The sequence below is a fragment of the Chrysemys picta genome, chromosome 10 (assembly GCF_011386835.1).
Source record: "Chrysemys picta bellii isolate R12L10 chromosome 10, ASM1138683v2, whole genome shotgun sequence".
Lineage (NCBI taxonomy): Eukaryota > Metazoa > Chordata > Testudines > Emydidae > Chrysemys > Chrysemys picta.
The window spans coordinates 33,293,296-33,314,327 of record NC_088800.1 but is presented as its reverse complement, the minus strand read 5'-3'; the positions used below and the strand labels follow the sequence as shown (position 1 = coordinate 33,314,327).

Genomic DNA, 21,032 nt, shown 5'->3' with positions numbered 1-21,032 from the left:
GTGCTCCGCTGGAGAGACTTCCCTCACGGATCACAGGGGGAACTCAATCCTGCCAACGATGCCAATCATAAATGAATCTACTCATTGTTAGGTGCCCCCCGGCAGCCAGGCATGGCATCACAGCCCTCTCGCTGGGCTAGCGTCCCCCATCCATGGTCGCTCCAGCACCACGGCAGTTTCTCTGCCTGGTAACTCCGGCCAGGTCACCACCTTTAGTCCACCCTTCTGGGGCCCAGCTTGCCTCACACTAAAAGTCCAAAGAGGTCTTTCCACAGACAGAAGTCCTTCTGCCATCGCTGGGGCATTTGCTCTGCCTGTAGCCCCCTTGCTGGGCTTGGGAACCCTCTCCAGGTGCGTGTACGCCGCCTCCTCTGGGGCCGGTAGGGGAACCCAGTCCCACCCTGACATTGATAGCAGCTCAGGGCCCTGGACCCAACAGCTAGGTCTGCACCTTTCTCTTTGCTGCACTTTTCCAACCTCTCTTCTCAAGTTCCCCTCCAGGCTTTCCTTGCTGCTCTGAACTTCCTACCTCGTTCTTAATCCTGTTGCTACCCCAGCTGGGCTGTATCACCACTGAAGTCTGGCTCTTTACGGGGGCGGATATGGTGCCTCTCAGTTCGGGCTCATTCTATAATCAGCTTTCTGTGAGTGCCAGGGGGCTCCATTTCCCCTTCCACTAGCTCCCCATTTACAGAGAGCCAGAGCAGTACCTGCAGCAGGGAGCGGGAGTTGCTGGTGGCCGCAGAGGCACAGGCCCTGCAGTGCCTCGGGCACCTGGCACAAGTGTCGCATGATACGGAGCTGGCGCATCACATTGGCCGTGACGTCCTCCTGCTGCAAGGGAACGAGAACCTGTCTGAGACTCAGACGCCTCGGAGGAATCAGGGGGGATTAACGGCCCCTGGAACCAGCAGCATTTCCACCCAGCCCCTGCCCACCTCTGAGGGATGGATTCCCCCTCCTGATCCCCAGGATGGAGTCTTGTCCTTCCTAGTGACCTCCACTGGCAACCCCCCTCCTTGTACGGGGAGCTCCTGCCACCTCCCCCTCAGTGCCCCTGACAGCTGTTCCACCTCCAATCCACAGCTCAAGTTCTCAGACCCCTCTTCTCCAGCCCCACCCAGGTTGGGTAGGGAGGGGACTGTAGCGGGGGGGGGGGAAGGAGGGATTCTGGCAGCAGTGAAGTGGGATGTGGGGAGGTTGAGACCTTTCCCCAAGTCACCCCAGCCACTAATGCTGAAGCCGCAGGATGGCAGCCCTGGTGAATGGGACGGATCGGCAGCCCCTGCTGACTGAATCCTCCTGTTCTCTCCAGCAGGGCCGGCTTTAGGAAGGGCGGGGCCCAATTCAAACATTTTTGGCGGGGCCCCGGCAGGGATGACAAAAAAAATAATGTAAAAAAAAGCCTTTCATTTCTTCCATGTATTATTTACTTTCCATAACTGTATAAATAATAAAATTATACATTAAGTACATTGCATCATATATGCTGTTGATCAGTTATTAATGAGCTCCGTTTCACATGTGTGGGTCCCCGCCACTCCCTGGGGGTGTGCTAGGGTGACCAGATGTCCTGATTTTATAGGGACAGTCCCGATTTTTGGGTCTTTTTCTTATAGGATCCTATTATCCCCCACCACCTGTCCCGATTTTTCACACTTGCTGTCTGGTCACGCTAGTGGTGTGCACATGTGTGGGTCCCAGCTGCTCCCTGCCCTCCTCATTGAAGCAGGTGTGCAGGGTCACTGCCCTGGGAACTGCAGGGCACCAGTGGACATGGGGCTGGCTGGAGGCAGGGCAGGGGCTCACTGGAGGTAGGGTCTGGCTGCAGGCAGGGCAAGGGGTGCGGGGCTGGCTGGAAACAGGGGTGTGTGGGGCTGGCTGGCTTTGGGCAGGGCCGCAGGGGGGTTGCGGCAGGGGTTGCCTGGAGACAGGGCAGGGGGTGCGGCAGAGGCTGGCTGTGGGCAGGGGGTGCAGGGCTGGCTGGAGACGGGGCTGGCTGTGGGCAGGACAGGGGGTGCAGGGCTGGTGCGGGGACGGGGTGCAGCAGAGGCAGCTTTAAATAGCCCCTGAGTCCCCCGCTATCCCAGGGCTCTGGGGGCTATTTAAAGGGCCCAGGGCTCCCCTGCTTCTACCGACCCGGCCCTTTAAATAGCCGCGGGAGCCCTGGGGAAGCAGCGGGGCTCCAGTGGCTATTTAAAGGGCCAGGGCGGTAGAGGCAGCGGGAGCCCCGGACTTTTTAAATAGCCCCCAGAGCCCCGCAGCCCTACCCCAGGGCTCCAGCAGTGGGGGTCTGGTAGCAATTTAAAGAGCCTGGGGCTCCGGCCCCTGCTGGGAGCCCTAGGTCCTTTAAATTGCCCCCTGGGGAAGCCGGGCCACCCTGGTACAGCGCACCGGCTCTTGCCGGTACACCGTACTGGGGCTTGGGCCCGGGGCCCGATTCAGGGGAATTGGTTGAATTGGCCTAAAGCCGGCCCTGGTGGGGGTATGGCCACAGAGCCGCAGGGAGGGGAACCCTGAGGTGTGGCGGCTGGGTGGGTACTGGGAGTTCCTCCTGAAGGGACGGGGGTTGGCCAAGGTCACTCAGCCCCGGGGTCTGGGAGGGGGACAGGCTGAGGGCACTCAGAGCCCCATGAAGTGGGGGGGGGGGGCTGAGGGGAGGGACTGGCCAGGGGCACTCAGAGCTCGGGGGGGGGGGCTGTCCGGGGGGGGCACTCACAGCCCCAGGAGGTGGGTGGGGGAGGGCACACAGGATTTCAGGAATTCCCTGGCAGTGAAGAGCTGCTGGCGGCAGGGAGGAGCCAGCCGTGACAATCCCCACTTGGGATCCCTGGCTGGGCTAGTGGCTATGGGGGCCCGTGGTCAAGCTGCAGCGGAAGGTGACCTGAAGGAAATGCCTCGGCCTCCGGCTAGGAAGGGCCTGGGCCAGACAATGACCCACCGCGCAGTGTCCCAGTTCCTTGCCCCACACCTGCGGGGCACGGCCCCTCCTCTGTAGGGAGGTTGGCATGTACCTTAGTGCTGCTTCCTCCATCCCCAAAGGCCTCTCCCAGCCAGTCTCTGGCAACCCCTGCCGTTCAATACGCACATTACCCTGCTGTGACATACCCGGGTTCGGGGGGGAACCCCTCGCGGATGGGGGGGCTGTCACACAGCTGGGCAATTTAACCCAGCTGGGCAGGAGTGACTGTCTCCCTGGAGCTGGGGTCTCAGCCCAGGTGTCTCTCTGCCCTTCCCCCTAGTCGCCCCCGGGCGAGGTGGGAGTGCCCCACGTTGCGTTCCAGCCCCACATTCGCACCCACAAGTGCTGGTGGGTTCCAATCCCAGCTGAACACGCCCACCCGGCCCTAGTGCGGAGCAGAAGGGCCCAGCGCTGCCCCACAGACCCTCTGGCTCTCCGAGCCCGCTCTTACCCATCACCCCAGCACGTCTGGCCCAGGCTGAACGCTGCTGCTCTGTGCAGAGAGGCTGGCACTTCTCGCTACTGCCGTACGAGGGGCTGCTACCGACTGCTCCCCCTAACCCCCGCCCTGCTGCGCTCTGGGGATGTTGCCCTGCTGTGGAGCTCTGAGGTGTCTTGAACTTGAATTTGTTTGGAAAGAAACTGCTAAGGAGCCTTATCAGCCCCGGTCAGAGAGTACCTGGGAGCCTGCCTGGGTCGGGCGGGTCTGGTACAGCATCCCCCCAGATAAGGCTCTTCCCTGGACCTGCCACCCATTGGAATCTGGAACGATTCCCTCCGAGGTAACACCCGGGGCAGCCAGGGCAGGGCAGGGCATGGCCTGCTCCCCTGGAGCGTTAGGACTTTCAGGAGTCAGAGGTGTCAGCGGAGCAGGTTGTGATTGTACGTTAAAGCAGTGAAGAAAGTTGGGGGGACAGAGGAATTGGGTGCTGTGGCCCCCCCATGCCTGGGGCCTATTTGAAAGGCAGCTGTCACACTGTCCCCTTTATCGGGAGTGCCCACTACACCCATCTCACGCAGTCCTCGGCACGAGAAGGGGGAGCATGTTCCCAGCTGAACGGCGTTCGTCCAGGACTCACCGACCCCTATTCCAGGATGGGGGAGTGACCTGAGAGAGAGGTCACCATGTAGCCTGCAATTATCAGTGGCTTCTGGATTCCTCTGGGAAAGGGTTAACCAGGGGCTTAGTTTAGTCCACACTTGGCTTTCTCGGCAGTGCTGGACTCTGGTGGCAGGGAGGTGTCCAGCTCGCACCCTTTCACCTGGCAGGGAAAGTGCCCTAAAGGTTAGGATGTTCTCACAGGCTGTCGTAGTTACTGGGACCTTGGCAGGGAGGATTGGTGGCTTGTGGGGCATCGGATACCTCCCCTCCTCCTAGAGCTGTGCAGTAACCAGAACATTACCCCCGCGAGGAGAGGGTTTCGGGGACCCTGGGATCTTGGGAGCCAGGGCTTCTCTCAGCAGCCTGGAAGCCCAGGCCCCCCATCAGCCTGTCAAGCAGGTGGGCAGGCGGGCGAGCTGGCAGGGAGCTAAGCAGCTTTCCGTGCTAAACCTGCCTGCTTTCTGTCTGAAGGTTTGTCCAAATCGACGTGTTCCCACGAAACGTTTGGATTTTGACAAGCTGGCAATTTCTGATGGAAAAATGGTTCCACTGGCAAATTCTGACCAGCGCCTCTCCTGACCGCACAGCTCCCTGCATCTTTGCTGAGCGTGGAATCAGAATGGACTTGACACAGGTGGTTGTGCCCTGGGATGCCATCTCAGGCCAGCTCCCCCAGTGCTCCGGCGCTCACATTCTCCTAGTGGTGACGTCTGACCCTGGGGAGATGAAAGGCCTCTGCGGGTTGTTTCCTGCAGTGTGAGCTTTGGCTGCAGGCTTCTGTCCCCAGCCATGGCACGAAGGAATCTGTCTAGCCAAGCTGGGCGTCCTCCCTCATCTGTGGTCAGAGGTCACACGGGCCCTTCCAGTGACAAGGTGGCAGCATCTGGCCCTGGGAAAACAGACATCTGCTGTGTGCTCACCTCAGAGATTTCTTTCTTTCTGCAAACTGAAGAGGCCTCTCTCCTGTAGCCTCAGCAGAGGCTGCGAGGAGGCCAGCAGACCCGGTGGCCCCCTGCAGACTGGGGGAGGCCCTGACCAGTAGCTCTAAAGGCCAGAAGACCCCACAGGACAGGTGGGGAATGGGACTGTGACGTTACGTTGCTGTTCCATGGTTCCTTTCTCCTAGGGTTACCATATTTAAAAAAATAAAAAAAAGAGGACACTCCACGGGCCCTGGCCCCGCCCCAAGTCCACCCCTACTCCGCCCATTCCCCCAAAGTCCCCGCCCTAACTCCCCCTCCTCCCTCCCAGCCACACGAAAAAGGCTGCCCAAGCACTACCAGCTTCACGGTTTGCCGGGCAGCCGCCAGACCCTGCGCCCCCGGCCAGCGCTTCCCCAGCACAGCTGGAGCCCGGGAGGGGAAGAGCCCAGCCGGGGGCGCAGGGTCTGGAGGCTGCCCGGCAAACCCGTGAAGCCGGTAGCGCTCGGGCTTTGGGCAGCCCCTATGCCTCCGGACCCTGCGTCCCCGGCCGGGCACTTTCCCTCCTGGGCTCCAGCTGCTCTGCTCCTCCCCTGACTCTTTGGCTCTGTTTAAGAGCCAAGCTGCCCGAGCCAGCGCTACCGGCTTCGGGCAGCCCCCTTGCCTCCAGACCCTGTGCCGCCGGAGCAGAGCAGCTGGAGCCCGGGAAGGGAAGTGCCCGGCCTGCGGCTCGGGGTCCGGAGACACGGGTGCTGCCCGAAGCCAGTAGCGCTGGCTCGGGCGCTTGGCTCTTAAACAGAGCCGAAGTCTGAGTCAGGGGAGGAGCAGAGCAGAGGGAGAGGAAGTGCCCGTCCGGTATTTTTCCCGGACATGTTCGGCTTTTTGGCAATTCCCCCCGGACGGGGGTTTGATTGCGGAAAAACCGGACGTATCGGTAACCCTACGTGACTGGTGCCCGGGGCCGGGGGCGCAGCTCCAGCCCCAGGGGGATCCAAATCCGGACAGTGCCGGCTCCCCGCAACGCGCTGGCGTCCACAACCCCCGGAGGGCGCCCCCCAGCCCTGCGATGGCTGCCAAGCGGTGCCCAGAGACACCCCCGACCCAAAGGACAGGGGCTCGCGCCCCCCCTCCTCCGACGGCTTGCTGCCTCACGGGGCAGGTTGGTCGCGTCGCAGGGGCCGCTGGGAGTTGTAGTTCTCGGCCGCTCCCCTCTCCCGGCTCTCCCTGGAGCGTGAGGCCCGGCCGGACTACAGCCCCCAGCATGCCCTGGGCAGGAGCGAGTGTCGCACCGAGATGATGTCACAGCGGGCGACCAACACACACAGATTCGGAGATCCTAGCCTCCCTATTTCCCGGGACATGTCCGGCTTTTTGGCAATTCCCCCCGACGGGGATTTGGGGACCAAAAAGCCGGACATGTCCGGGGAAATCCGGACGTATGGTAACCCTAGACACTGCCAGACCCCGTGCGGGTACAAAACCCCCGTTTAGGGAGGGGGAGGGGGGGAACAGTGACCCCGTGGGATGAGCCACCCACTGTGCTCGCTAATCTAGGGGTGGGGGGGGCAGAGGCTGTTTTTGTTGTTCTCACAGGGACGCTGCATGTCAGCCTGGGAGCAGGGGGCGGGTTCCTGGGACTGGGGTCTTAAAGGCACAGGCTTCCAATTCCTAGCCTGTCAAAGCTTAATCACCGCAGCTCCTCTCTATCCTATATAAGTGTTGCAGGGCCAGGGCCAGGGCCGCCCAGACGGGGGGGCCAAGTGGGGCAATTTTCCGCAGGGGCCCCCACGAATATGTCGGAGGCTGCCCCCGCCTCCGTCTTCTCCCGGTGTCTCAGCGTGCCGCGTCCGAGAGCGGCCCTGGCGCACTGCAGCGCGGTGGCTCCAACGCTGTCCGGGGCCGCTCCTGGTCGCAGCACACTGAGGCTCCAGGAGAGGGGGTAAGCGCCATGGTAAGGGGTGGGGCACCCCCCCCCCCCGATCCCATCCTAACCATCACCATCACCCAGCAACAGCCCATTATGTAATTGCAAATGTATACATACCATTAAAGCATTTAATGTTTTTAAATAATGTATTTAGTGTATTTTCAAATTATTACTAATTAATTTTTGAATGTATGTCACTGGTTATTTTTTACATTTCCAAATACATGTTACTATAGTATTGTAACTTTTTTTTATGGAAGGGGCCCCCAAAATTGGTTTGCCCCAGGCCCCCTGAATCCTCTGGGCGGCCCTGTACATGGCTACGTTACTGATCCAGCCAGGAGACTGAATGCGGTGAAATATTGTACAGACACTCCCTCCCTCCAACTCTGCCTCTCACATTTTGAATATGTAAAAGTGTCTTCTATCAGTTTCTATGCCTATATGAAATCACTGCAGCTCATTTCTCTTATATAACGTGCTGAGTTGCTAACTCCCTCCCAGAGCCCACATGTCTGCACCCTCTCCTGTACCCCAATCCCATGCCCCAGGTCAGAGCCTGCACCCCTCACTCAAACTACCCATAGCCTGCAACCCTCCTGCACCCCAACTCCATCCCAGAGCCTGCACCCCAAAAAGGGCTGGATTAACTTTTTGTGGGCCTGGTGCTAAACATATTTGTGGTCCCCAAGGGGGGAAATGGGGACATGGGGCATGGGGGGCAGAGTCCTCAGAGCGATGGGCTGGCCGGGGGCAATGGGAGATGGGTCATGGCACGGCAGGGACAACCCTGCTCCACCCAGCCCAGTACAATGGCACTGTTTACAAACCGGGAGCTGCCAGACGCACACTGGCCAGCCCAGCCCTGTGCTCCCATCATGCTTCTTCCCCTTCGGGGCAGGCCCATGACCCCAAGGTGATACCAGAGTGGCCCCTTTGGTTGATCTGCTTCCTCTTGGCTAATGTGACACAGTGATCTATTGGATGATTGAGGCATGCTGTTTCACGTTTTTGTGTGTGAGTACGTGAAAAGGGAGGTAAGCTTTGGGGGTACGGAGCATGCCCCTGAGCCCAAGGTGAGACCAGAGTGGCCCCTTTCATTTTTTCCACTGGCTTCCGCCTTCCTTATTTCCAATGACTTGTCTGCTCATGCACCTGTCACTGGTCCATAGGGTTGCGAATCAGGAGGGATGGGGTTTGTGGTCAAAAACACTCACGGTCTGCTTCCTCCTGGCTAATGTGCCAAATTGATCTATTGGACAATTGAGGCGCGCTGTTTCACGTTTTTGTGTGTGAATACGTGAAAAGACCCCCACAAACCCCCATGCCCAGTGCCCTCCCACAGACTACTCCGAACCCCCCCAGATCCTCTCACTGCCCAGTGCCCCCTAGCTGTAGACCTTCCACAGCCCTCCCACAACTGCACAGTGCCCTGCCCCTCCCCGCCCAGAGCCCCCCCACAGATTCCCTCACTGCCCAGTGTCCCCCACCGCCCCACTGCCACAACTGCACAGTGCCCCACCCAGACCCCTGCACACTTCCCAGTGCTCCAACACACACAGATCTCCCCACCCCCCCAGACCCACTAGAGACCTACTCTCCCACACCCTAACCCCCAGCCACAATACCCAGCCCTGATGGGAGGTGACTGTGTCTGCCAGGCTGAGCCGGCAGCGCAGCCAGAGCTTGTCCTGGGGCAGGATAACTCTGGCCCCTTGGGGGTGCAATCAGCCAGGCTGGAGCAGGAGCAGGGCCTACCCGGGCCAGGCTCCCTCAGGACCCACATGCCTGGCAGGACCCAGCTGAGCCTCCCACACTCTCCCCCTCCCCCAGCCGTCCTCTGGGACTGACTGAGACTTGCCCAGCCTCTGCACCAATCCCAGGTGGCTCTTTCCCTGGGGAGGCAGGTGGGGCCCCACAGGTCCCAGGCAGTGGCAGTGGAGACAGCTCAGGGCTGGAGCAGTGCTGGGGAGTGGGGCATATCCCTGGGACATGACTCCTGAGATCCCACCCACACCCATTGGCCCCGTGGCCAGCAGCCCTGCCGAGCCCACATGGTGGCCCCCAGCTGCTGGGTGATGAGCCCCCTACAGCAGCGGCATAGCCAGGTTCTAACATCAGGGATTTCTTGTATTATGTATAGTGAGTGTATTATATAAAAATCAGGTAGTTGGGTTTACAATGTTCTAACAAGAGATTATGCTATTATCATTATCCAGTCAACTTGCACACCACTATTTTGAATTAGTGATAATTCACAGAGAGAGAAAGAAGAAAGCTGAATTTAGAGAATAATTATTAACCAGATTCTTGGTTATTCACCAGCCACTTTGCTCCAGTCCATAGCACACAGCACCATAAACCCAGTAGAATCTGGCCAAGAGAATATTCACCTCAAATTGTCATCTGCTACACTCCCCCCCCCCCCCCGCCCATTCCCAGTCACCACTATTCAGCAGGTCCGCCCAGAGGGGGGGGCAAGTGGGGCAATTTGCCCCTGGCCCGGAGTATGTCAGAGACTCCCCACACTTCCGTCTTCCCCCATCCCATCCCGCGGCGTCCTGGATGTGGCACGCTGAGGCTCCGGTAGAGGGGGTAAGCGGCATGGTAAGGGAGGGGCCAGACAACCCCCTGACCCCATCCCCCCACAGCCATGACCCCCAGCTCCGAGCCCAGCCCCTCTGAGCCGGACACCCCCTGACCCCATCTCCCCACATCCCTGAGCCCAGCCCCTGTGAGCCGGGCGCCCCCCAACCCAGAGCCCAGCTCCCCCCGGAGCCCTGGGCAACAGCAGCACCACCCCAAGGCAGCGACAGCCCATTTGCACCAACCATCACCATCACCCAGCGACAGCCCATTATGTAACTGCAAATGTCTACATCCCATTAAAGCATTTAATGTTTTCAAATGCTGGATTTGGTGTATTTTCAAATTATTACAAATTAATTTTGAATGTATTTCACTGGTTATTTTTTACATTTCCAAATACATGTTACTATAGTATTGCAACTTTTTTTTATGGAAGGGGCCCCAAAAATTGCTTTGCTTTGTAATAATTTGAAAATACACTAAATACATTATTTAAAAACATTAAATGCTTTAATGGTATGTATACCAGCTGCTTAGCTGCAGCGCACCAGGGCTGCTCCCGGACACGGCGCACTGAGACGCCGGGGGATGGAGGAAGACGGATGCAGGGGGAGCCTCCGACATATTCATGGCGGCCCCTGCGGGGCCCCCGGGGCCTGGGGCAAATTGCACCACTTCCCTCCCCCCCCCCCCCCCGGGCGGCCCTGAGACATTCTCTCGCCTAGACCTAGACCAGTTTCAACAGATTTAAAATTTTTATTAAGATGATTTAAAAAAAAAAAGTGAACAGAGTTTGAGCATAGAAGTTTATGGTTATCAGGGAATACTGTACAGAATTATCGATGGTGCAAAGTTTGGTTTAAAATCAGGTGGCATAAGGAATACATAATCTGCAATATCCCCGATTGGGGGGTAAAAGGTTGATGGGTCAAAGTACAGGCATTGAGATATGAGGGTATGAAGTTCATATAGTGGCTATGTACGGGTGTGGAGTATAATGAGTAGATATAATGATGAGGATGGATTGACCCTCATTTGGTGAGATTTAATGTTCAGGGAGTTTATGGTTCCAGTAATTCTCTACAGATTTGTCACCAAGATCAAGGACTGCAGTGAAAAGACAGCAAGGCCTGTGTGCTGGACTTGTGTGTAGAAGCTGATTCACAAATATTCAGTGTAGTGTATTATATGGTGTCATCTTACATCCTTCCCAAGGGCAAAAAATCTTCTGAAACAATGAAGGCTTGGGCTCATAACCAGTGGCTGCAGAACTTTTGGATGCGCAAGTCCACATTTCTGCATCTGTGTGCAAAACTCACCAAAATAAAAGCTGCACTGACAATGGAAAAGAAAAAAAGATTGCACTATGGGGACCTGCAACAACCGATTCTTATCGGTCAATCAGTGGTCTCTCTCCTAAACCAAGGTGGACTGGATTTCTTTAATGTAAGTAGTCACAACATATTGTTAAAGCTCATTTTATGCTCAATGCTGTGTTAAGATCTCTGCAGTCACAGATAATAACGGTCTTCTTGGGGAATCAGGGCACAGTATCCAGTCTGCAAGATACACACACACACACCCCGCTTGACCAAAACCCCATCCCTCCCGTTTTGCAACCATCCCCCAGAGGAAGCAGACCATAAGTGTTTTCGACCACAAACCCCATCCCTCCTGTTTTGCAACCATCCCCCAGAGGAAGCAGACCGTGAGTGTTTTCGACCACAAACCCCATCCCTCCCGTTTTGCAACCATCCCCCAGAGGAAGCAGACCGTGAGTGTTTTCCACCACAACCCCATCCCTCCCGTTTTGCAACCATCCCCCAAGAGGAAGCAGACCATGAGTGTTTTCGACCACAAACCCCATCCCTCCCGTTTTGCAACCATCCCCCCCAGAGGAAGCAGACCGTGAGTGTTTTCGACCACAAACCCCATCCCCCCAGAGGAAGCAGACCGTGAGTGTTTTCGACCACAAACCCCATCCCTCTCGTTTTGCAACCATCCCCCCAAAGGAAGCAGACCGTGAGTGTTTTCGACCACAAACCCCATCCCTCTCGTTTTGCAACCATCCCCCAGAGGAAGCAGACCGTGAGTGTTTTCGACCACAAACCCCATCCCTCCCGTTTTGCAACCATCCCCCAGAGGAAGCAGACCGTGAGTGTTTACCACCACAACCCCATCCCTCCCGTTTTGCAACCATTCCCCCAGAGGAAGCAGACCGTGAGTGTTTTCGACCACAAACCCCATCCCTTCCGTTTTGCAACCATCCCCCCAGAGGAAGCAGACCGTGAGTGTTTTCGACCGCAAACCCCATCCCTCTCGTTTTGCAACCATCCCCCCAGAGGTGAGTGTTTTCGACCACAAACCCCATCCCTCCCGTTTTGCAACCATCCCGCAGAGGAAGCAGACCGTGAGTGTTTTCCACCACAACCCCATCCCTCCCGTTTTGCAACCATCCCCCAGAGGAAGCAGACCGTGAGTGTTTTCCACCACAACCCCATTCCTCCCGTTTTGAAACCATCCCCCCAGAGGAAGCAGACCGTGAGTGTTTTCGACCGCAAACCCCATCCCTCCCGTTTTGCAACCATCCCCCCAAAGGAAGCAGACCGTGAGTGTTTTCGACCACAAACCCCATCCCTCCCGTTTTGCAACCATCCCCCCAGAGGAAGCAGACCGTGAGTGTTTTCCACCACAACCCCATCCCTCCCGTTTTGCAACCATCCCCCCAGAGGAAGCAGACCATGAGTGTTTTCGACCACAAACCCCATCCCTTCCGTTTTGCAACCATCCCCCCAGAGGAAGCAGACCGTGAGTGTTTTCGACCACAAACCCCATCCCCCAGAGGAAGCAGACCGTGAGTGTTTTCCACCACAACCCCATCCCTCCCGTTTTGCAACCATCCCCCCAGAGGAAGCAGACCGTGAGTGTTTTCCACCACAACCCCATCCCTCCCGTTTTGCAACCATCCCCCCAGAGGAAGCAGACCGTGAGTGTTTTCGACCGCAAACCACATCCCTCTCGTTTTGCAACCATCCCCCCAGAGGAAGCAGACCGTGAGTGTTTTCGACCACAAACCCCATCCCTCCCGTTTTGCAACCATCCCCCAGAGGAAGCAGACCGTGAGTGTTTTCGACCGCAAACCCCATCCCTCTCGTTTTGCAACCACCCCCCCAGAGGTGAGTGTTTTCGACCACAAACCCCATCCCTCCCGTTTTGCAACCATCCCCCAGAGGAAGCAGACCGTGAGTGTTTTCCACCACAACCCCATCCCTCCCGTTTTGCAACCATCCCCCAGAGGAAGCAGACCGTGAGTGTTTTCCACCACAACCCCATTCCTCCCGTTTTGCAACCATCCCCCCACAGGAAGCAGACCGTGAGTGTTTTCGACCGCAAACCCCATCCCTCCCGTTTTGCAACCATCCCCCCAGAGGAAGCAGACCGTGAGTGTTTTCCACCACAACCCCATTCCTCCCGTTTTGCAACCATCCCCCCAGAGGAAGCAGACCGTGAGTGTTTTCGACCGCAAACCCCATCCCTCCCGTTTTGCAACCATCCCCCCCAGAGGAAGCAGACCGTGAGTGTTTTCAACCACAAACCCCATCCCTCCCGTTTTGAAACCATCCCCCCAGAGGAAGCAGACCGTGAGTGTTTTCGACCACAAACCCCATCCCTCCCATTTTGCAACCATCCCTGGACCAGTGACAGGTGCATGAGCAGCCCAGTCATTGGAACTAAGCAAGGAGAAGCCAGTGGAAAAAATGAAAAGGGGCCACTGAGGTCTCAACTTGGGCTCAGGGGCACGCTCCATACCCACAAACCCTACCTCCCCTTTCACGAATGCAATGAAAGCGTCCACTCCGGTCAGGAAGCAGATCGGGATCGTTTCTGACCACATACCCCATCCCCTCCTGATTCGCAACCCCATGGACAGGCGGTAGCAAGTTAACAAACAGTTTACCAAACTGCTACGCTGCGTGGCAGAAACCGCTCCCAGTTGCAAAAGGGGAGGGTTGCGCTTTGCGCTGATACACCTGCCCATTACCCCGCCGTGCAGCGGAGCTCCCCGGGCCGTGCGCAATACCGAAGCTGCGCTGGGATGCGTGCGGGGCCATAGGGGGCCCCGTTCTGGTTGTCGGGCGGGAGGGGCCGTGCATGGGGGGCTGGCAGGAGAGGGGATCCCCACCCCTTGCGGACCGGCCAGGCTCGCGCGAGGCCTCGCGACGCCATGAGTGACAGAGCGGCCGGAGTCTGACAGCCGGTTCCACGGCGCAGTCACGCGCCGGCTGCGGCGAGGACCCGCCCCCTCCAGTCACATGACAGCAGGACGCTGACGGGGGCTCGCCAGGCTTCCGTCCCGTACCCCCTCCCTGCTAACCCCGAGGGTGCTCCCCTGCCCGCCGCCATGGTGCTGGAGTCGGTGGTGGCGGATCTGCTCAACCGCTTCCTGGGCGACTATGTGGAGAACCTCAACAAGTCTCAGCTCAAACTGGGCATCTGGGGGGGTAAGCGCGGGGCGGTGCCTGAGAACCCCGAGCGCTGCCCACCGTTAGCTCGCAGCCCCCCCCCAGCGCTGCCTGCACGGGCTCCGACCGTTAAACCCCCACCCCACCCCCCTGCCTGGACTGCCCCTTCCCCAGCGCGGCCTGCACGGGCTCCGACCGTTAAACTCCCACCCCACCTCCTGCCTGGACTGCCCCTTCCCCAGCGCGGCAGCGACACGGGCTGGGCCTGTGGCCGGGCTGCCTCCCTCCGCGCTGGACAGCGCCCGAGGCAGGGGTTCTGCTCTGTCACCTGGGGTGCTGAGTTACTGGGGCGGGGTGCAGCCAGCGCCCCAGGTGTCCCCGGCTCTGCCAAGCCCCGGGACAGCCCGGGCAGCGAGGACCTGGAGCTCGGTGTTTGCAAATAGGGAGGGGGTTGATAGGGGAGGATAAGTTTGTGGTGCCTGGTTTTTGCATGTCCTCCCCCCGGATGGGGGCTGGGTATGGGTGCAGGGTGTAGAGAGGAATTCAGAATCATTCTCCCCTGTTGGCCCCTGCTGCAAGAGGAAATTAACATTGTAGGTGAGACACAGCTGCCAGAAAGCGGAAGTCTTCCCGTAAAAAAACAAAAACTACAAAGCAAATCCTGGTTTAGGTGGTAGCTTTTGCAGTGAGTTGTTTACTCTGTTGGGCTGGTCTGAAGCAAGAAGCTGACTGAGAGGAGGGACAATGAGATCATTAGGCCAACAAGCAAAACAAGTACTTCTTTAAATCAGCTAGTCTGGGGAGCATTAAAGGAACTATGTTGTGTTGGCAGAAAAAAGTGGGTTGTATATATGCATGTGTTGCAATGGCTGGGAGATGTGGGAAGTCTGAGTTGCTGAGCAGTACCTGATATATTTGTAATAATGTCTGAAATACTTGTCATTCTGTCTGGCTTGACTCATGACAGTGAGTGCCTACCTCAGGGCAGACACTCCAAACTGGTGGTATGTTCTAGACTTCATGGAGGCAGTAACTCCTAAAGTATTACAATTGTCTTATTATGGAGTCATAGACAGTCCCCTTACACAATCCAGTCTATCTTGCCACCCAGGCAAGATGGACTATGTGATAAATGCTCACTTATACCAGAAATCACAAATATTCCAAATTACACCCAGTCCCAAGAGACCAGTCACTTACCCAGGTCAATTTACATCCTAGCTCTCTCACAATGTTGTGTAGCCAAGATTATAGTAACCTAACTAAAGGTTTTTAGAAAAGGGAATGAGAGTTAGTGAGAGGTTAAAGGAGGTACAAATATACATACAGTTGAGGCACTATCTATAATTCCTAAATGTAACAGATTTATTAAACTGCCCGTTTCCCAAAAGTCATTAGGTCTATTCGGAGTAACTTTGGGGATCTTCATCTTCTCAGTGGGTTGTTCTGCCATGTTAAAATCCAAGCAGTCCAGAGATGAAGTTTTTCCTTGTGTCCATATTTACAGCATCTCAAAGAAACCAGCTGACAGTAACAGCTCTCACGCAGGTCTCTTCTTCAGGTCTCCTCTTCACTGTGTGGAGGGAGGGGGAAGGAATGCACTTGAAGTCTTTGGTCCTTGATCTCGTGCAATGGATCATTTGTGTTTAATGAACAGGATTTAAGATCTTCTTGTGAGAGACTTAGTTGCATTACACAAGGCTTCTTTCTGATTTGATGAGTTATTTAGTTATAGGGGTATATACAATGTAAATGTTTGCTATTACAGTCTAACAGGATACAGATAAGTGAAAACAATGCCTGCAGCATCCCATTAGTTTTCAAGTTAAACACCACATACATTCCTATATATGTAACAGTTACTTTGATCTATATTAATAAACAAGGGAATTTGCCTGGCTCCCAGCTTCTGAGTTTGTCAGTTCTCATCTGATTCCTACACCTTGCCCAGAGCTGGCTCTTGGCTTACCAGCATCACATAACTCATCCTCTGTATTTATTTCTGTGCTTATACTATGTGTGGTGCTTTATTGGGCCAATAAAATGGATGGAACTCCTGCTGTAAGGAGTTTTTTTGCTTTACTGCATACTTTTTCTCCCTTGTTGCAGTGGTAAGTGCTGTATGCCTGCAAACTTACTGATTACTAAAGATATATTTGTTGTAAGCCATGCATATAAATACAGTACAGGGAAGCTGGTTATACATGTTTCCTTCATTATTATGTAATCCTTTGAGCCCCCAACTCTCTTTCATTTGGGAATGATACTTTAATTCTGATGCGTAAGGCAAGTGGAGTATGAATAGCAACAAGTGTTTGAAATCTAGCAATTTTTAAAATTAGTTTACAATAGTTGCAGGAACTAATCTGCCCTAGGATGCCCACGCAAATTTTAGTGAGGGTTGTTTTTTTTTTTTTTTACAATTCATATTTTTTTGTTTTTGTTTTCCTATTGTTAAAAGACCCAGTAAAACAAGGGACACGGAGAGACTATGTAGGTGATTTAGTGCAACTGACAACATACTCAGTGCTGTCAAATGAACAAAGTAAACAAACTGAAAAAATACTAATATTTTTCTCTTACTATGTTATCTTTTAAAACAAAAATTGTAAAACACACATACATAAACCCCTGTCACATATATACCTTTTGCAATACTTAATTTCTCCAGAGGTATCAGAGTTATTGATGTTCCCCCGCCCTATCTTGGAAAAAATGCCTCTTCCTATTTTGTTAAATAATACTGTAGTCCTGCTTATTTACAGGAGTATTGATAATTTTAATCTTCTGCTTTGTAGGTAACGTGGCACTAGATAACTTGCAGATAAAAGAGAATGCGCTGGTAAGTATCTTAATATAATCAGTGGCTTTTTAATGGGTTGCAATGATTAAGCTATATGGTATAAAACTAATGACTTAAGAATTTGATTTTTATAATCCTTATTGTTCAGATTTGAATTCTAGTGCAATAGTAATACATAGAAGATTGAAAGGATAAGAAAAATAAGATTTCAGTCTCACCCTCCAGCATCGCTACCCTTCACATTTTGAATGGTATTAACATACCTTTTTTGAAGATGATATAAAACAAATTGCACTTGTAGACTACTCTTACCACCTTGTTGTAAATTCTTATTTCCTTCCATAACAAATTAATATAATGAACTACTTTATTTTGACTTCTACAGTCATTACATTTTGAATAGTTAAAACCCAAGCTTTTATCCTGCATGTGGATCTGAAAGGGTGGGTCCTTGTGCCTGTGCTGACTCCAAACAATTTCTATAACTGGGCAAATACTTGGACCAGCTTTACTTGATAGGTGTTCTGACAGGTATTTATGTAGTACTGAGTGAATCCCACTGCAGTATCTAAATATGCCTCTAGCAAAGTTCCGCTAAAGATGATGATAACCTACAAAGTATTGAGAAAACACTTCAAATGCTTTCTGTATCACCCTGACATAGTAACTAGCTTTTCTTTTCTGACATGAACGGGGACTGGCCACTTGAGTAGGTGTTGCACATGTTGCTGAAGCAGCCGGGCTGGTCAGTTTAGCTTGTGCCTTTGCAAGTGGGCAGCTTTTCACTATTGGATTTGATATAGAGGCCTAGGAAAACTTGTAGTAACTGAAATGTAACCCTAGTAAAGCACGTTATTGCTCTTTGGAAATTTCTGTAGCTATAGGCAGGGGCGGCTCCAGGCACCAGCGCAGCAAGCGCATGCCTGGGGCGGCAAGCCGCAGGGGGCAGTGTGCCAGTTGCTGTGAGGGCGGCAGTCAGGCTGCCTTCGGCGGCATGCCTGCGGGAGGTCCACCGGTCCCGCGGTTTTGGCGGCAATTTGGCAGCGGATACGCCGAAGGCGCGGGACCGGCGGACTTCCCGCAGGCATGCCGCCGAAAGCCGCCTGATTACCGTGCTTGGAGTGGCAAAATACATAGAGCCGCCCCTGGCCATAAGTTTTATTGTACTTAGGAAAATAATACTGAAATCATCTCTTTCCTAGCTGAAGGAGGCTATCTTGCTGTTGTGTTCTATTACTGCTAGAAATGCCAGTCAAAGACATAAAAATAAAAAAACGTTTTGTTAAACATTTATATCTTTCTTTGTCTGTAAGAAAATGTTACTTATGATCTGTTTGGAAATTATTACTCTTAATCACCTACCTACTTTGGGATCTTTAATATGTATTCAAACTGAAAAATTCTGAGAGTTTCAATTCAAGGACCACGTCAAAACTGCTATTTGAAAAATAGCATCTGTTTTAGTCATGTTGGCCTTCTGCTCTGCCTGTAACCACTACCTAATGCTTCCTTGACTAGTACTATTTGAAATATGAGCCCAATAGGCAGTACTTGGGCCTGCCTGCGGCAATCTGTATTGTCAAAAATGGATGATATTTAATTAATATATTTGATTTTGTATGCAGTAGGGTAATAACAATGGAATAATCATTCTCCAGTATTAATGTAATCTGTGTGGAACTGATCTGTTCTAGATTTAATACTTAGATTAGATTTAACACATTTGCTTAGCATTTGGTTTCTGACATACTTTAGGTTGGTCATTTCATGTAACAAAATTACTGGTACTACAAACTGCTATTCTACCTTGACTCAGTAGAGAGCAGATACACCATTCCACTTGCTTTCAAGAGATTCAAAAGATCCTGCATGTAGTAGAGCTCTTATGCTATCTTTTGGGTTCTTCTTTAGTGTATTTACAGTACATGATCATGGTTAAACAGAACTTCTGCTTTACAGTTCACATACTAACCTAAGTGTTCCCAAGGCAAGATGTATTGTCATGTAATTAATAACAGAATAAGGGCTGAAAGAGAAGTAAGACAAATTAGAGAGAACTAAAAGTAAGCATTGCTTTCTGAAGTTGGTAGTATGACTACAGTACCTTTAGGCTTCAGTGGATCTGAGCAATAGGTAGGTATTGTAAATGAAAGTTAGGTTTGAACTGCATGTTCAATTATAAGACTGTCCCTTTTAATTATAGCTACAAATGTAACTATTTGAAATGAATGTAGTAATAAGAAAAAAGAAAGTGGGAAGAGGAAACTAACAGGGCATTACAATAGCAAAGTGGAACACTGTTAGCACAAACACAATACCAAACCGAGATGATAGCTTCCTGAATGGTGAGAAAAAAATGGTGTATAATTAACTTTATTCACACATGCTCCTTTTCATATATTAAAAATAAGATTTTTTTTTTATGAAAAATAAAGCTGACTAAAGCTTTAAATTGAGCTTTCTGAACAAATAACTTATAATATGAACTTTCTTAGGAAGCAATGACCACTCAGAAGAGAGGGATAAACTTTAAAAGCACAGTGTATAGGAAGTACACACATTGTCCTATGGGACTTCAAGTACACCGTGAATTAATATGCAAATATAACATAAAGTAATTAAAATATTCCAGACCTTTTGATTGCTTTTTAAACAGATGATGAAGTAAGAATGAGTTGCGCTAGATTTCTATCAGTGGTCAATTTTAAAATGTTATTGACACTTCTTGGCAATATTCAGAACAGAGTTTTTGTTCACTGCTATTTATTTACACTGATACTTAGTTTTCCATTCTGTCTTGTTTTTTATCTATTCAAGAAACTGAGTTTTTTTTTCTCGTTTAAAACTCATCCCTCTAACAGCCCATTATCTTAATTTTGGACCCATAGTGATTTCAATAAGAAACAATTAACATCTTGCCTTTGTTTACACCAAATACAAGTTTTAAACCAGAGACTTTGTTTCTTGATTGGGGGTGAAGCTACTTCTTCGGGGAGTTTTTCTGCTTTTTCTTACCAAATTGTAATGGGAGCCAGGGCTCTATCCTCTGTCTCCCAGTTAGTGGGGAGAGGTGGCTAACATCTGTCTCCTTTGTAGCGATATGTTTGATAGCTTGTATTTAATCTTTGAGATTAAAAATACCTTCCAGGCTCCTGAATCTAGCAATTGATATGATTAATTAAAAAAGTATCAGAATAGTAAGGAGTTTCAGAAATTAATTGGGAAGTTAAAGAAACCCCATGTCAGTTAAGACATGCCCAGAAGTTGGCAAATACTTCTTTTAATGTAGAAAAATGTGAGATTGTAGACTTGAAGAAGATATATTCTGTTTGAGAGTAGTTAAAATGAATTTGAATGAGTATGATTAAAACTTTCTTATTTAGACACATTTGGTTCCTCTATTAAGTGTTGTTGGTATTTGTTTCACTGTCTACTTTGTAGCTTAGGTTCTTGATTGTGTTTAATAAACTGTCCTGATTGCACAATAGTAGTATCTTCCTTGTATGGGTTTATAGGTCTACTCTGCCCTTGATACTTGGCAGGGAGTCTTGTGTAGAACTTGTCTTTGCTATAATAATAATACAGTCTTACACCTAGCTCTTCTTTAGTGATTTTCATCAGTGGATCTCAAAACACTTCATGATGTATTTATCCTACAATACCCCTATGAGGTAAAGAAGTGCTTTTTCTCCCCATTTTACTGATGGGGCACTGAGGAAGAGAGAGCCATCTAAGTGACTTGTCCAAGGTTGAGCAGGGAGCCTGGGGGAGCAGGGACCTGAACCTGGGTCTTGCAAGTCCTAGGTTAGTGCCCTAACCACTGGAAAGTTGAAGAAAATATTTTTCTTTCCTTTTAAATACCACAAAATATAGTGGTAATAGTGGTAATTTTTCTTGTGTGAATAGTGGAGGTTGTGGATGAATAGTGAAGGTTGTGGGCATCACAGATTTATTCAATAAGTTCTTTAATACCCCATTTTCAGTAATAGAGACTATTTTATAACCAGGTTCCTGTCAGTCTGATTATTTTCTAAGCTATGTGGTGTCAACTTTACAGAAGAAAATTTCACTATAAACTTATTTTATAACTTTTTATACAATACATTTATTTAGAACTTAAATGACTTCTTTAGATCATGATCTTGTGAGCTGATCCATGTCGGTACAGGGATCTGCCCCCCTGAATCAGTTTACAAGATTAGGGCTTTAGTGTATGGAGGTTGCTCATTCAGCTTCTGACCTTTCAGAAAGACCAAATCCTGGTTC

General features: G+C 51.8%; 1 protein-coding gene across 7 annotated transcripts in view; it reads left to right on the top strand.

Moving 5' to 3' along the window:
* Positions 1-12,341: 12,341 nt before the first annotated feature.
* VPS13C (vacuolar protein sorting 13 homolog C) overlaps positions 12,342-21,032 on the top strand; it is a 213,820-nt gene continuing 205,129 nt past the window's right edge. For 3 of the 7 annotated variants that reach the window (XM_042853813.2, XM_008164092.4, XM_008164095.4), the window contains exons 1-2: positions 13,794-14,002; positions 16,762-16,805. In XM_042853813.2, coding sequence (XP_042709747.2) covers positions 13,903-14,002; positions 16,762-16,805 — 144 coding nt within the window. In that variant the 5' untranslated portion in view covers positions 13,794-13,902. Of the gene's footprint in view, positions 12,677-13,577; positions 14,003-16,761; positions 16,806-21,032 lie in introns of those variants that run through there. The other 4 variants (XM_042853814.2, XM_005285023.5, XM_065558347.1 and 1 more) reach the window with 3 other exon arrangements.